Raw genomic sequence first — 16,692 nt, 5'->3', positions numbered from 1 at the left:
TACAATTAAAAAATTAAATACTCTGTAAATATTAAAGTACATCAATTTTTAATGCTTTATGGAATGATTCAGAGGACAGCTGCTCTTGCAATTTATAACTACCAAATAAAACTTCCATGATTCTTGCCTAATCAATATTGAGATAATCTTAAGTGAAAAGATGATACTTTGAAAATGTTGTGCTGTTCTTACCAAACCAAACTGAACTCAGAAAAAAAACCCCAAAAATTTTCCTTCTCAAATTCCACCTAATGATGGCCTTTAACCCACTGGTAACCTACACTTCTGCTTGTGCCATACAGGCCCTAGCTGCAAGTTATGCTGAAAACCCTTTAACTTATTTTGGAGAAAAATCATACCTTAAAAAAGATTTCTATAGATCTCTTCCAATTTTTATTTGCCTTTATATTACCCCAATGTGGTGAACCCCACATCAGGTTCAAAGTTCCTACAAAATTCTGGTTTTGTTCTTGTGCTTCTGTTTTATAGGATACACAGTTATTTGATACATATTAACTGTTGTGTAAAAAAAGATATAATGCATTAAGACTACTGACATGTACTTTCTTCAAAATTCATAGATAATAATATGCCAACATGATTCAGATAATTATACAACAACCTGACTGAACAGATCCCAGAGAATATTAAAAAACCCCCAACAATACCATAATATATTTCTCTGCACTACAGAGAAACCACAGAGAATCAAAACATAACAACAAAAAAAATGGAAGGAGATTTCTACATCAGATCTAAACACACAGTGTGCCAAATGTGTTTTCAGTTCTTGAGCTGTTTATTTTCTCCATACATCTGAGCAAAATAACTCACATGAAATATATCCTTCAAGCAAGCAATTTCATTCCTGGGACCTCCCTTTCAAGGTAAGGACAAAATACCTCACTGCATGTGGAAACAGCTTCTTACTCCTTACAAGGGATGCACAAAGCAGAAGTTAAGTGCTGGTTTTAAGATGAGGGTTGTTGGTCAACTCTCCACCCTGGTAATATGCATATTTGCTATCCCAGCTCTAAGGACACCCATAGGAAAAGGTCTGATGAGAGACCCATTCTCTTGCAAGACTGTTCACTTCTTTCTTACTAATGCAGTGATACTACAATCCCACATTTGACATATTTCATAAGATATTTAATCTTGGCCTGGTTAGATGTTGAGTCTTACACTCACAAAAAAGGCAGCCATAAGAAAAACTATGTTCATTGCATTAAAATCTGAATTTTGAGAACAAAATGAATGCTAATTTCTTCTACAAAATAGTCTCTGAGCAATGACTCTAATTACTGGGTTGGAAGGGGAATCAGAAACTTGATAAAGCACCTTGTTTTTTAATTTTTAAAAGGAATTGCTTACATAATACTAAGGCATATGAACAGATCCTACGCTTTTACTTTGCAGATCTATTCTGTAGTTTCATCACTTACCATATTTGCTTTGACATTTTATCCAAAACTGATGACATTTCATGGGCTGTTAGTACCCAGCAAAAATTAAATGCAGAAATATTTAACTGCACGACAACCTGAGATGACAGAAGTTCAGAACAATGACACTAGTATACTTCAGAACCATGACACTAGTATACTTCAGCTCCTACACAGCTCTGTGGGCCAAAACCCAACAGCCAGGCACCACAACATAAAAGTTATATCAGCTTTGAATTAGAGCATTAGTGATTCAGAATGTGCTATGCCCACAGGCATAAAAGAGAGCAAAATTCCCAAAGGACATTAACTCATGCTATCAAAACTTCACCTTGTAACAGATCTTGTAGGATTCATACTGTAGGAGCAAGAACAGAATTTTGAGACTGCAGTAACATTTAACAGACATGAATCAGATTAAAATTGCATGATAAACTTCACCTCAGATGTCTTGGTTTCTGTAATTTGAAAACTCGGATTTTTTTTAATGTAGGCCTAGTATTATACGCAGTAATTTAATCCATACACCTTTATGAAAAATGAGAAGTGACTTAGAAATGTATCCATCCAGGAGATACATTGAAATGATCCTTGAAATCTATTTTTAATAATGAACACCGAATTAAACTATGTAAAAATTGCTTTCACGTAAGGAAAATACCCCTAATCAAAAAATCCTTATTTCTTTTCAGAAAAACACATGCTCAGTTAGACCTCTAAATGTCTGCAACTGAATCAGTACCTGAATAAACTTTCATGACTTTGCATGTTTATGCACCTCTCATTTTAATTTCTTCCATCTGTTGGTGAGAAGTCACATATCTGGAACAATCAGAAACACTCTTGTCTTGGTGTCTTGTCTAGGTGAAAACCAGCCACATTTCTGTATCACCTGGAGAAGCTTACCTCTTACCACAAGGTCAGCTGAAGCTGAGGAGTTGTCCACAATAGTCTGAGCAGTGCACATGTACCTCCCTGCATGCCGCAGCTGAACGTTTTTAATCAGCAGCTCACCATTGGATTTAATCTGTCACAAAAAACAACACTTAGTGAAACTGGCAAACATCCCTGTGCAGCTACCTGATACCTGTCTACACATCCCTCCCAACTGATTTACAGTGGTTGCTATTTCTAAACAGTAAGTGCTTACTTTGAGAATGGATCACCCACAAACACACATCTGATTTATAGGACAGCTGTTGAAAGTGTCCCCTCTTTCCTGAGGAGCTGCAGCTCTTTACTGGACATGGAAAAACAGACACCTTAGTAAATGATTATTGACAAGTCAACATTTCCCTCTTACTTTTTGAAGCTCATATCTAAACACTAAATTGAGTCAAGAATTTGTTCACAAACCAGTCAGATGATTTTTCTGCACCATTACTTGCTTTTTTAAAACTCATTGGCAGGATAGCATGTCATGGAGAATTACTAACAGAGCAGGATGCTGTTTGGCTCTTCATTTTTAATCCTAAAGCAGTACCTGAGTTTTTATCTCAGAGAGGCTACAAGTACAGCCCAAACACAGGTGCACCAAGACCTGTCCTGTACTCCTCTGCCCTCCCTTGCTGCTGAGGCCCCTGTCAGGCTGGACATGCTCTTCCCCTGGCTCAGCTCTCATTGTACCTTGGCAAACAGCAGGACCCCAGGGAAGCAATTTACTGTTCAACAAGGCTCACACACTCATCATCCCAGACCCTAATCCTTCCCTTAAGACTCTTCACCAGTGCCAGATGACTGGGACATATGCAGCCATGTTTTCAGATGGCTATGTGGGCCACTGGCTACCTTTGGCTGTACAGAGAGGCAAACAGAATATAGTATCTTTATTCTATAACACTTCTGAGTAACCAGATGTACACCTGTAAAACAACAACTAGAACAGAGACCATTATATGCACTACAGCTATTTGTTAATTAAAAATACGTTTTATGTGAAGACTAACTTAAGTGTTAAACCCAAATGTTCTCTCCAAAATACACCTGAACTTTCATGGGAGTAAAAGTGCTACAAAAAATTAACACATGGATTTATACTACACTGTATCAATAGGGGCAACATGCAGATTTCCTAATTCACTGAAAATTGTTAAAAAATATAACTGAAACCATCCCCCCCTAAAATCAAACATTGAGATAACTTACTGCAATCCATAGACCTTTACATGCAGGAATAAAAGCAATTCAGATGTAAAATGGTACGTACAAAAAGAAACTGCAAAAGTATTTAGGTGAAAGAAGCAAGCCAAAAAAAAAAAAAAAAAAAGAAGTATTTAGATGAAGTGCTGCCATCATTGCAGACTCTGAGTAACAAAAAAGACCTTTGAGGCAATCTCAAATATTAAGGGCTGTATCTCTGCATTTAGATATTCAGAAGAAATTAAATAAAGCTAATACCATCCAGTTTATGTTTCCTGATTGAAAAGGATGAGGGAAGAAAGTAAGATTAAATCTTCTCTGAAGAGAAATTCTCTGAAACTAGAATGATATCTTATAGTCTATATTTAGGGGAGATTAAAATACCCAGATAACACCATCCTTCTCCTTTCCAGTTTCCAGTGAAGATTTTGGTTGCCAGCTTCAATTTCTGCTGGCAAAAAAATTCAGCACAAACTGAGATCTGTTAACATCTATTTTGTTAGGTCCAATATAAGAGCTCACAGAAATTACTGTGGTGTATAAAGAATTGGATGAAAGAAGAATCAAGCACACATGAAAGAAAGTGCTTGATTCTGGCTTGCAATACTTCAGCTGATTGCCTTACAGGGTCAGCAAGAAAGGCAGGTTACGCTGTGCCTTCTCTCTTTTTGAGTAACACAAGTGCTGCTAGCAAGGATCAAACTGAGCTGATGGATCAGTGAACAATCCAGTATTCCCAATATATTCCAGATCATTTCTCTCTCAGTTATTTTTCCATGTGTATATATATTTTCACACTTTTCACTCAAGGCTAATTATCCTTGAGAGTCTGTGATAGTGCCATTTCTGTGCTCGTGCCTCCCCAGTTTATTCATGAGAACTCCAAGGAGACTGCTGTAGCAGACAGCATCCTTTGAAAGTCTGCTGGAATTACTGCATAAGTGAACACTGTCTGGCTCAACACCTGACTAATCACATGTGAGCCCCACAGTGGGCTAAGCAATTCTGTCAACAGCTTCCAGGGAGAAAAATCAAGAGTGTCAGCAGCTCTATAGGAACAAATAAAGCAGCTACCTGGTCCTCTGTCCTTCAAAAAATTACAACAAAGAAGCTGCAAAATATCAAACTCCTGGAGTTTTTAGTTAGTTTTTAATTTAGTTGTTGTTTTTTTGGTATGTGTTGTTTTTTTGGGTTTTTTTTTAAATTCTGCTCTTATTGGGTTTGGTTTTAATAAAAAAAAGACTAATAGTTCCCTATTTGACTGCTGTGCATTAGCTCATTAACACTAAATGTCATCCTAGAAAGAACCACTGTGCCTGTGATTCTTGGATCATTGCATTTGTATTTTCATCTGCAAATAAACTTAAGTAAATGCTGGGCAAAGCAACAAGTTTTAGAAAAAAACTAGAAATTTCATAATCATTATCATATTATGATAATCATAATCAACAACAAATTATTACAAATTCTTTCTAGGACTAGTACTCATTAATTTCTATGTTAGTACTTTAATTAAAATGCTTTATTGTATTTATTACTGATGTGTCCAGGTCCCTGCTCTAACAATAATTTCCCTTATGGGGAGTTGGTCTTATAACCTAAATCCTTAAAAGAAGATGAAAAAATGTAACATAATTTTAAAAAATCATCAACCCATATATATGGTGTTGTATCTTTTTGCTTCAGAAGCTTTCCTGGAGCAAGGTTTTATGTAGCTGGTAATGAAGCTTTCCATACCTCAGAAGAAGCCTAAGTTCTTGGTGGTAAAATAAGAGCTTACCAAGCAAATAAAGAGCACAGGCATCAGCAAATTCTGTCCACAAATTAGATATGAATGTACTGTATGTTTTAATCCAAAAACCTCAGCTTGGCTGAATTGAAAAATGCCTTCCTTAACTCAGAGAAGGCTGAATCACAGTCTGGAAGTAGTGATAGCAATACTCAGGGATGTTCCAAGGGTACCTGTGGTTCACCACTCAGTCTTTACCAAGTTTCAAGCAAATACTTTCACCGTATAAGCCCTATATTTATGATTTAATAGTGATGTCAAAAATAGCATTCTATGACCTATTTCTGATAGTCACTGGTATTTTGACCATCACCTTTGCCAGTGCACTACATTGCCAAAAGCCATCATAGTGTGCCCCTGTACAATTAAGTGTCATTTACAGAAAACTAGTGTTTTGATTGAAAACACTGTCAATCCACTTTTGTTGGGCCCTCAGAGACAATCATGGAACTTCTGTTAATATAAGACTTAAAAGCCCCTTATAATAAGAAAGCTAACTTGGCAGAAACAGAGGAACCTGGTAAGCAGAGACAGAGTGGGTTTTTTATTCAGTTTCTAAAATTAGACATCTGAGCTTCAGCAATGTTTAATACATAGCAGATGTAAAATGGTAAGAGAATCAATAGAAAGTAATCTAGAAGTGATGGGATTCTTGGTGATGAGATCAATTTGTCCAAAGCTAGAAATAATTTAGTAAATTGGTTTGATCCTGCCAGTGCAGAATTAGCTGTGTGGTTGCTAACACCAGAAAAGATAATCCAACAGCTGTTGAGGTAAGTTAATGTAAATGTGATTATGTTAATGTAAATGTAACATCAGAGACATGGGAACAACACCATCAGTGCAACACTACTGTCTTAATCCTATTCACCTTAAACCTTGTTTTGTTTTATAAGCCATAGTTACAGATAAATAAAAAACTCTGCAGGATAACAATGACAGTCATTCCCACTAAAGAATCTTTTCCTTCAGTGAGCTATATTTATATGTAAAGGATATACAGTGTTAATTCTACCCTTGAGATGTGGATCGGGAAGTATTTCCAACAAATATATTACTGTTCTCCATTCAGCATACCACTGAGAATTCCTGAGGACACTGTGCTTCGTACCAGCATCCCTGTGGTAATGGGCCTTGTTATTTCACTTATAAGAGCAGAAAAAGCCTAGCTACTTGCTCACTTATGCTCATGGCTCACAGCTTTATGGCCAATGACAAAAATTCACAATACACTACAAAACCATTACTCAGGTTCACACCTGGCTTTCTCAGCTCCTGCTATCTAACTACAGATGGTAGATGAATTTTGGTAGCCTGGTAAGTCTTACAAGCACATAAATGTTACAGTCAACTGCTTTTGCAGAGTATTTTTTAATTTTAGAACAGAAGTTGGCAGATCTTCATCTTCTAAAGGAATTACAATATTTTGTGCTGTAAGTAGAATAAGTTTCCTCAAAGGGTTCTTCCAGAGAAAACTGCTTGTTGGCTTTGCCCTCAGCATTATATCTTCTGCTTTCCTTCCCACCCTTGCTCTTAACCACTGACTCCATCCATCTCATTCCATGTTCACTAGGCTATTATTAGGCCATTGCCTCTAAATATTACTCCAAACCTACCCAAAATAGAGTAGCTTTGGAGTAATATTTAGAGTGACTTTCAGCTCACTCATGTCTAAAGCACATCCCTAATACATCAAGGCATTGGAAGCAGTGTATTGAGACAGTACCTTGAGAGAGTCCTGGAACTCTCTTTCATAAAAAAAACCCAGTAGGCAGTTGATTTTGTTAGTTGGGCTTCATTGACAATCACCTGCTACCTTAATGCATTCAAAAACTGAACTAAATGAGCTCACTACAACTGCGGCTTTGTTCTAGGCCATAAATAACCTCTTCTTCCTAATCAGTGTGTAACTGAGCTTTCCTATTTTGAATAACCTGATTTCCACAAGGTGACCTGTTTAGTGGGTGAAGGAAAGGCTGTGTATGTTGTCTGCTGGCCTTTAGGACTTTGACATCATTTGCAACAACATTATCCTGAAGAAATTGGTTTCCTGTAGCTTGGATGTGTGAACTGTTTGCTGGGAAAAAAATTGTCAAGATGGCCAGGCCCAGAGAGGGCTGGTGAATGGAGCTGGTCCAGCTGGAGCTGGGCACCACTGGGGCTCTTCAGGGCTCAGTACCAGGACCAGTCCTGTTTAATATCTTTATTGACAATCTGAATGAGGGGATCAAGTGCATGCTCAGTGAGTTTGCAGATAACACCAAGTTGGGCATGAGTGTTGCTCTGCTGCAGGGCAGGAAGGCTCTGCAGAGGGATCTGGACAGTCTGGATCAATGACCCAAGGCAAATTTTATGAGGTCAAGGCCAGGTGCAGGCCCCACCCTTGAGTCACAACCCCAGGCAGAGCTACAGACTGAGGGAAGAGTGGCTGGAAAGTGGCACAGTGGAAAAGGACCTGGGGGTGCTGGTGAGAGCAGCTGAACGTGAGCCAGCTGTGCCCAGGTGGCCGAGAAGGTCACTGGCACCTGGTCTGCATTACGAACAGTGTGGCCACCAGGACCAGGGCAGGGATTGTCCCTCTGCTCTCAGCACTGGTGAATAGGCACTTCAATACTGTGCCCAGTTTTGGGTCTCTCAAAGCAGGAAAGACATTGATGTGCTGGAGCAAGTCCAGAGAAGGGCAACAAAGGATGGTGACTGGGCTGGAGCACAAGCGTGATGGGGAGCAGCTGAGGGAACTGGAGGTGTTCAACCTGAAGAAGAGGCTGAGGTGGGACCTTATCACTCTTTACAACTACCTGAATACTGATGTGGGGGTACCTTCTCCCAAATAACAAAAAACAAATAACAAGGGAAAAAATTATCCATGGAAAGGGTTGTCAGGCATTGGAACAGGCAACCCTGGGAAGTGGTTGAATTATCAACCCTGGAGGTATTTAGATGTGTAGATGTGGCACTTAGAAACATGGTTTAGAGGTGGACTTCACAGTGCTGTGTTAACAGTTAGACTCAATGTTCTTAAAGGTCACATTATTCTGTGATTCTATATAAATAAATTACTCCAATAGTTCAGTTCTCTTGAACCAACTTTCTATTAATTTCCTAGTCTACAGCTGGAGCTAGACTAAACATTCCACAAGGAGGATTACTGAGGAAAGTAATGAAAAAAAATGGAAATTAAAATCGTTGTATATTTTCTGCTGCAGGTAACAGTTGAATCATAGAATAGTTTGGGTTGGAATACAAATTTAAAAAATAAAACTAAGTGTCTCCATGGAAATCTTTTGAAGCAGGAGCACGCAGCAGAATAACTTTGTCAATCCATGTCCAGCCAATGAACTGCAATTTAAAATAATGTACAAAAAGAAGGCAGCTATAAATCTCTAGTCCTCTAATCTGATTTTTATAGTTCAACTTGTTCTTTGTTGTCTACAAAACAATCAGTTTTGGAGAAGAAACAAACAAAGTGTTTGGCAAACACTGTCTCCAATCTAGAATTCATCTCACCTCTTTCAGAAATCTGCAGTGTGAATTTTGGTATCTGGACTAACCACCTTTAACAATTAAACAAAGAAACAGGTTATTCCATGTGTGCTGCACTTAAATGAAAAGTACCTGTCTGGTCGTGTATGCCCAGAATATTATAAATGTCATCCTGGAAGACTGTAAAGCTTTCTGTACTTCAAAGAGAGATAAAGTAAGAGGAATAATATTTGCATAAGGAAAAAGCAAGCTTTTCAGTATTCAGAGAAGTCTGCACTACTGCAGGTTAACCACAAGATAGCTGCAGGGATACAGAGCTGGTTGTGCACAGACACCTTGCATTCAGAAGCTACTTCAAAGCTGAATAGAGCCTGAGCTATGGGTCCTGCAAATTCTATGATGAATGTATTTGTCTGCCTTTGTGCCATGTCCCTGGAGAGAACACTGCAAACTCAGAATTCACACTTCAGAGTCAGTGTGGATTCAGCAGGTCTTAATTCCTGCTCTGTAGCAGTCATGACACTGAGGTCTGTCAGCATCAGCTTGAGAAATGCCCCTTTCTATGAGAAAAGGTGAGGAGGTTACAAGTCAGTTGTCTCTATGACAAAATTCACACCTGGCTTTACTTTATCTTTCCATCACCACTCACTCTTTCTTTGAATACTTAAAGAAGAAAGTTATTTGCAGGCTTATCAACTTCCCAAACACTGGCACAGCAATTCAATTTAACGTATTAAAGATAAAATGGTGATAAAAGTATCAGGATTTCAGGTTCACTGATATCACTAAAGACAACTAATAAATAATGTAGCAAACAGAAATACTGCTGGTATGGAAAGCATTTTAAAACGTATTTGTGTCATTGTGTCACTAAGACAACCACAACCTAAATTTGAACTCTCCCTAAGTCTGTGTACAAGTTTCTGACTTGAACCAGTTAAATTATGGAGTTCCTGTTCCTGACTATCCATACAAATGGATTAGTGGAACCCAAAAGTATTAAAAAAATACTTTTTTTTTGTAATGAACTTAAAGGAATATTCTTACTTGGATACTGTATGTATTTTTTAATAAAAATATCTTAAAAGTAATCTTTTCAATCTTTAAAAATATATGACAAAAAGCAGAACTATAAATAACAAACAAAAAACATTTGAGTTTTCCAGATCACTTGAAGAGCTGTATCTTTTCAGGACTTGAAAAGATGTGCTAATGTTTAGTTCCTCAATCAAATAATCAGAGGAACAACCATACATAAAGTTAAAAATAATCTATTTAATAGTAAGATTTTGAAGAATGCATTTGACTCTGTGGAAGCAAGCCAATTTTTTTTCTTTTTTTCCCCTTTACATACTGCTGTCACAGGAAATGAAACAGAAATGACAAATGTCCTTTTGAGAAATTAATTTTAATACTAATGCAATGCAAATTAGCTTTGCCTTAAGCAATGATTGAGATACCAAAGCTTGCATTTAAAGAAAGGAGAATTATGCAGGTGTTTATCTGAATTTAATTAGCATTTCATTATGTCTATATGACAATAATAATAGTATTATTTTGAGAACTGAAATATTGTGGCTCTATCAAGTTTCAGCAACTTGATCTGTACAGTCACATAAATGAATAGTGATATTATCAGAGGGACAGATGAGGATCCTTCATCAACAGGAAATCACAGCACAGAGCACATGCTTCACATACCTTTATTCACAGTATAATATTTATCTTCATATTCACAGTAGAATATTTTTTCCTTTTGTGTTTGTGAAGTGCTGGTGAGCACGTTTCAAGCTCAGCAGTTTGGGCTGCTGCTAAGTGTAAACCAGCTCACCCTTTTCATCCTAGAAAGCCTGAGCAAACCTGCCACCCAGTGACTTCAGCTCAGAACTGCCAGGGAGAGGGAAAGTGGCAGGAGAAAAGAGAAAATCCCTTTGCTTACCCAGGAAGAAAAAAGACCCTTAATGCAGCAATACAATAACAAATACAGAAAGTGCATATTCCTCTTAATTATATCCTACATAAACCATTACATTGGATTTGCTGAATTTGTTAAAAATTCTGCATTTGTTATTACTTAAGTACTGAACCATCTAATACCTACAAATGCAGACTTCAAATGCAATCCTACTGTCCCCTCTGTCCCAAATAAAGACCAAGCTGCCTGTGGAAGAGCAACAAAGACTATTTGCACTTGCTTTGTATTTGAAAGCCCAGAATTAAGGCTTAGGAATGTAAAACAAGAAGATGCCTCGGCTAAAAGAATTTCTACCAGTATATGCAGATCAAATGCAAAAACCAAGAAATATCTTTCAGAAAGGAGGATATCCTTCTGGGGTTATACACTGACAAGTAAATTGATATTTAGATCTAAATTACTTAACTTTAAAGGTCTAAGTGAATTAAGAGTTCTTCAGCTTTTGAATCCTGTGAAGTATCCATACCTATAATCTATTGAAAAAGGAAACATTCCAGGACAAGATTCAACACCCACATGAATAGAAGCACCTCTTTTCCCCCTCTTCAGACCATAGAAAGTTTGTAGAGACCAAGGTAGTCTAGGAAAGTTAGGGTAATTTGGTTTTGAAATGAAGCACTTTAATAAAGGGTCTAAAATAAAGGGTCTAAAATATTGTGGAGATAATCAGAATTTTGAGATCAAGGAGTCCAGGACCACTGGGTATGTGGAAGATGAAACAGGTAGCTGGAAACTAAATATTATCAATGTTCTAAGAGAATTACACATTTTCTGAAGGCCTTATTTGGTCCCATATTTGTCAACTTGAAAAGCTTTGCTAGAAAGTGTCCTAAAATTGGTATTATTTTCTCCTAAAAAAACAAAAAACAAAACAACAAAAAACCACAAGCCGTTTTTTTTCTATTTTCATTAAAACCCCAAAAGTATATATCAGTGATATAAAAATTTTTGTTTAACATGTTCAACACATGACCTACAGATGGAGAAAGATCAGGCTCCTTTCTCTTGCACCACAAACTCTTCTGAAAAGAATATTTTTACCTTCCATCCACACCAAAATAACAGATTCATCAACACTTTCAGTCTGTTTTCCTGTTCTGCAGAACAAATTTATTTGTGTGACATCTGTCAGGTAGCTAAAAGCAATCAACTAAACAAAATCTGACACAGACTGATTTTATTTGCTCTTTTACAAGGAGTAAGTTTACTGGGGCTTTACTCTTTAACCTCTTATTTTGTCTGATATTCAGACTCATTCCAGCCTTTAAGGACAAACTAATGTAATTAGGAGGCAATTCAAGCTTTTCCAAGTTATTCCTATGCATTAATTACCAGAGTAGAATAAAGACCTGTCAAAAGTGTGACTTAATAGCCGCCTGCCAGAAATGTTTTGAAAGATGCCAGTGTATGGAGAATAACTGCATACTTATTAATTCCTGAGGCAATACAAAAGACACTGCAGACTACTTACTACCCTGCTACTGAGTGTGGACATAGACTTCCAGGAGATTTATTGCATAAACAAGTGTAGGTCTTTGGGTTTCAATGTTTATCAGCCGATCTTAGCATACTTCTGGCTGGCTTGTTGGACATGTTCTCTCACTGAAAGAGCAGGGTGGCTTCTTAACTGTGTCTTACAACTCAGCAAATGAGCGGGTTGAGGCACTTGACTCCTCAAAGGGGTGTTTTGTTCTAAATCAGACTAAAAATAGTTACATTTTACACATCTTTTCACATGGAGATAAACAGATACTAAAATTAAAAAAAGGAATCTCTTGGTCCATGGAAAATCAGATAGTATTACCAGCCTATGAGGCACTGGTACATCATTTTGAACACAAAGCTAAAGCTAAACGTGGTCCCTGGTGTTCCCAGACACTACAGCTACCATCAACAACCTTTTCTTTCCATAGCCACAGTTTCTCTTGGGAGCACAAAAAACCCCCAGGTATCTAAATATATAATTGCATAACTTAAATCCAGAATAACAGAATAAATATTTACACAAGTAGGCAACCACTTGGAGGTTTCTGAATATTAGGCAAATCAGCGTGTGATTAGACATAACAAGAAAGGATTTCTAATAGAGATATTAATTTTAAATAAGTCTGATAGAAGACTCTAAAAACATAACCATACATGCAAATAAAAAGGAACTATGATTGTTCTATGTGCCAAAATGAGTGCCTTTGTATTAACTTGTTTAGCCTTCACATAAACTGTTCTTCCTCAGTGTTTACAGACTGTATGACTCCTACCCACCATCTGGCCCAGTTTTGTGCCAAATTCCAGAAATGTTGATGAGAAAAACATGGTTTAGTAAAAACGAAGGCATATACAAACTTTTTTTGAGGTAATTTGCACCCTGTTTACAATCAGGCTATCTACTTACCAGCTATTTTCACTAATAATCAGAGTGGGATTTCTCTGTGGTACCAAAACACTTACATCAATTTAGATATCTGATTTCAGGTATCTGCCTGCAAGTGTCTATTTATCTGTAAGGTGTCTGAATTGTAATTCTGTTTTATGTTCTTGGCCTATTGGACCCAAACCAAGACAGAAATGGCAGCTATTCATGACAAAGAAAAATAGGTTTTTATGTATTAAAGAAGGATCTATAGTATCTTACCATAACATTCCGTTCATAATGTTCGTGTTCTTTCTCAAAATCTATTACAAAGCCATTTAGAGACCAAATAAATGTCAGGTCTAATGTGGGATCATGGGATGCAATGCATTGCATGGTAGCATTCTCTCCAACGGTGACATCAACATTCAATGGAGCTAAAGTAATCCTTGTAGCTTCTGTGAAGTTAAAGACAAACATGGCAAAGTCCAATAAATAAAAGTTTATTCAAATATAAGCTCAGCTCCATAACTGTTTGATCATACATAAAGCCACTTCCTCAAAGTCTAGTTTACATGTTATTCATGCAACTACATTTCAAAGGACCAAACTGAAGACAACAAAGAAAACATTTTACACCTAAAATACCTGACTTCTTTTTAGCTGTTTAAATCTCTGAGTTAAATTACAACAATTTTTATTCATTAACTATGTCTCAAGTAGAAAGAAGACACATGATGAATCTTACGTGACTTGTGTTGTGTTTCTTGTTTCAATTAAAATATTTCCAATGTTTTAAAACTTGTCTCTTTAATGAATGAAAAGTTCTACGTGGTTAGGCCAAGTCACATTTTCATTAGAGCATTGCAGGTATTGTGATCTTAATTTATCTACTGAGAAGCAATATAGTAGATGCATAACAAATTGTGTAAATAGCTACATGTGAAAAAGAAGAGAAAACAATACAAAAAAAAGAAATAAATATGTGCATTCCTAAGCAATGTCTCATTATTACAGGAACAAAAAAGAAAGCAGACATCTCATGACACTTGCTCAAGCTCACATACATGAAACTCATATAGCAAATTAGCAACTATTCTGGAAGGAACTCACTGGATCAATGAGACTTTTCCCCTTTCTTACAATTATTATCATAAAACAAAAAGCCACAGAATATCTTCCTTATGCCATAACATGTAATATCTGTCCCACCAATATGACACTGGTAGTAGGGTATCAAAAGTTGGAAGACAATAGCCATGAGAATTATTGCCACTAGTTAAAACCTAGGCTTGAGCTTCCTCCAAGGAGCACACTCCATTCCATCTTACACGGAAAAAGAAAATATCCTCAGCAAACCCAGTACTTTATCAATCTGTCTCAGAAAGAAATCTTTCACCAGATTCTACTCTAGTAATCTAAAACCTGCGTAGTACCGAGACTATGAGGATGGCACAACTACTGCTGCCTGCTGTATGGAGCATCTCACAGTGCACTGGAGCAACCTGTTAACACCTGTCTCCAGGGCCTTACACATGGACACGTGCTTAGGATACTATCTCCATTCCAGTGTGGTGGAATGTGTGCTCCACCAGTACCAGCATCACTCTAAAAAGCTGCTGAACGAGTGGGCCAGTGGCAGGGAATGAACAGCATCTGGGAAAACCATCAGAGTTTGCAGGACCTGTCAGATTCAGATTTAACTTTTTAACTTCCTATGTGTGCAATGTCTGATAAGTTTTATGGGCCATACAATGTGCTAGGGAATGCCAGTTTTAAAGCATTCTTCACCAGCCCTCATCATTGCCCACAATATGAAAATGATTTTGAAATAAGTCAACTGACCTTTCTGTTTCTGCTGTGATGTCTTTTACTCTTGGTGTTCATTTTTAGAGGAATCAGAGCAGAAGTTTTCAAAATTTAAAATTTCTTTATACTAGTTTATAAGTACACATTGGTTTTTGTTTCACTGCACAAATTTAGTATGCAAATATTCTTTCTGATTTTAGAAGATATAACAATTAAGGGGCTGGATATATTTATTTACATAAACTTTCAAAATAATTAAATGCTTGAGGGTAATATTAAGATATACGAAGCAGCAGAAGATAAAAAATAACTGCAAACATCAAAATACAGTTTTACATTTCATTTGGTACAATAAATTTGGAATCTACCAGCCAGAAAATTGCTTTCATATGATGCTACAGACTAATTCTTACATTAGCACATCAGCATTGAGCTGTCACATCCAGCATGATTCTGGAACAGAGATTAAAAACCTATTTGACAAATGTCTCTTCCACTATCAGTGGCACTTGATAGATGTAGGTGTTACAGAATGCTGTCCATTATTTAGTTATTTGACATCAGATTTAAAACACACACTTAAGTGTATCAATACTCAATCCGTAAATAAAAATACTAATAAAGGAAGATAATTTAGAAGTGCAATAATATGGATATATGCCTTATCTCACAAATTTCATACCTATTTCTTTAACAGCAATGCTGTCTCAAACATACTTATACCACCACAACCACCATCATCACAACACCAAAACAAACAGACAAACAAATTAAACCAAACCAAACCAAACCCAACTAAACCAAACCAAAACCCCTACAAAACAAAACAAAACAAAACAAAACAAAAAACCACTAAGAAAGGCCAGCATATGTGAGTCATGGCCCCAGAATTACACCTTAGCATGAGTGCTAAGCTACCAAATAGAGTGAACACATTAAAATATGTTGATTTAATGTATCTTGTTTAGCAATCTGTTATGGAAAATCAACCCTGAAAACTGAGATACAGTGTTACAACTGATGCAAACATACCCAATTTCAACTGAGCAATATGCTTTAAAAGCATCAATTCATTGTTAATGAGCAATTAAATTAGAAAGATATAGAACAGCTTGAAAAAGTAGTGCAATTCTGGAACAAAAATTAGTCATTTTGAATTAAGGGATTCTACCCATAACAAACTAATGCAATTCTGAGGCTTACCTGTCATTTCTAGAACACCAGTACTATTGGCTTTTCCTCGGTTATTTTCTGCAAAACAAGTGTAGCGACCTTCATCCAGCTTTGTGACATTGATAATTTCCAGGCTCCCATCATCCCAGATACGTATGCTATGGAAAGTGTAAAAAATACACTAAAAGAAATTAGATTTTATATTAGAAAGCAATGCTTCCTGTAGAACTGTAGTAAGTGAAAGAACAAACCACAAACATAATTTGAAAGCTCACATCTAACTACTGGATTTATAAACATGCCTACAGTAAAATATATTTAAAGAGACTGTGGCATGATTAGATGTCTCAGATTGCTGTAACAAGAGAATGTACTTCTATTTACTTGTACTCATTCAAGTATTTTTCTTAGAGTTTTATGGTACAATTCAATTCTTAAAACAGACTGGGTAAAGTTGGATATCCTGCTGACTCTTTGAATCCGTACTGCCAGCAACATTTTGGCATATTATTTTCATGAAGTTGTACAT

At 36.7% G+C, this 16,692-nt stretch overlaps 1 protein-coding gene across 1 annotated transcript in view; it reads right to left on the bottom strand.

Annotated features, from left to right (window-relative positions):
- The window catches only part of CNTN1 (contactin 1), a 207,860-nt gene that overhangs the window by 37,461 nt on the left and 153,707 nt on the right, over window positions 1-16,692 (bottom strand). The window contains exons 13-15 of the mRNA XM_015629012.2: window positions 16,194-16,321; window positions 13,464-13,639; window positions 2,352-2,472 (exon numbers count right to left, since the gene is read on the bottom strand). Coding sequence (XP_015484498.1) covers window positions 2,352-2,472; window positions 13,464-13,639; window positions 16,194-16,321 — 425 coding nt within the window. The remainder of the gene's footprint in view (window positions 1-2,351; window positions 2,473-13,463; window positions 13,640-16,193; window positions 16,322-16,692) is intronic.

Source organism: Parus major, chromosome 1A (assembly GCF_001522545.3).
Source record: "Parus major isolate Abel chromosome 1A, Parus_major1.1, whole genome shotgun sequence".
Classification (NCBI taxonomy): domain Eukaryota; kingdom Metazoa; phylum Chordata; class Aves; order Passeriformes; family Paridae; genus Parus; species Parus major.
The sequence above is the reverse complement of the archived record's forward strand: the minus strand, read 5'-3'. Positions and strand labels throughout refer to the sequence as shown.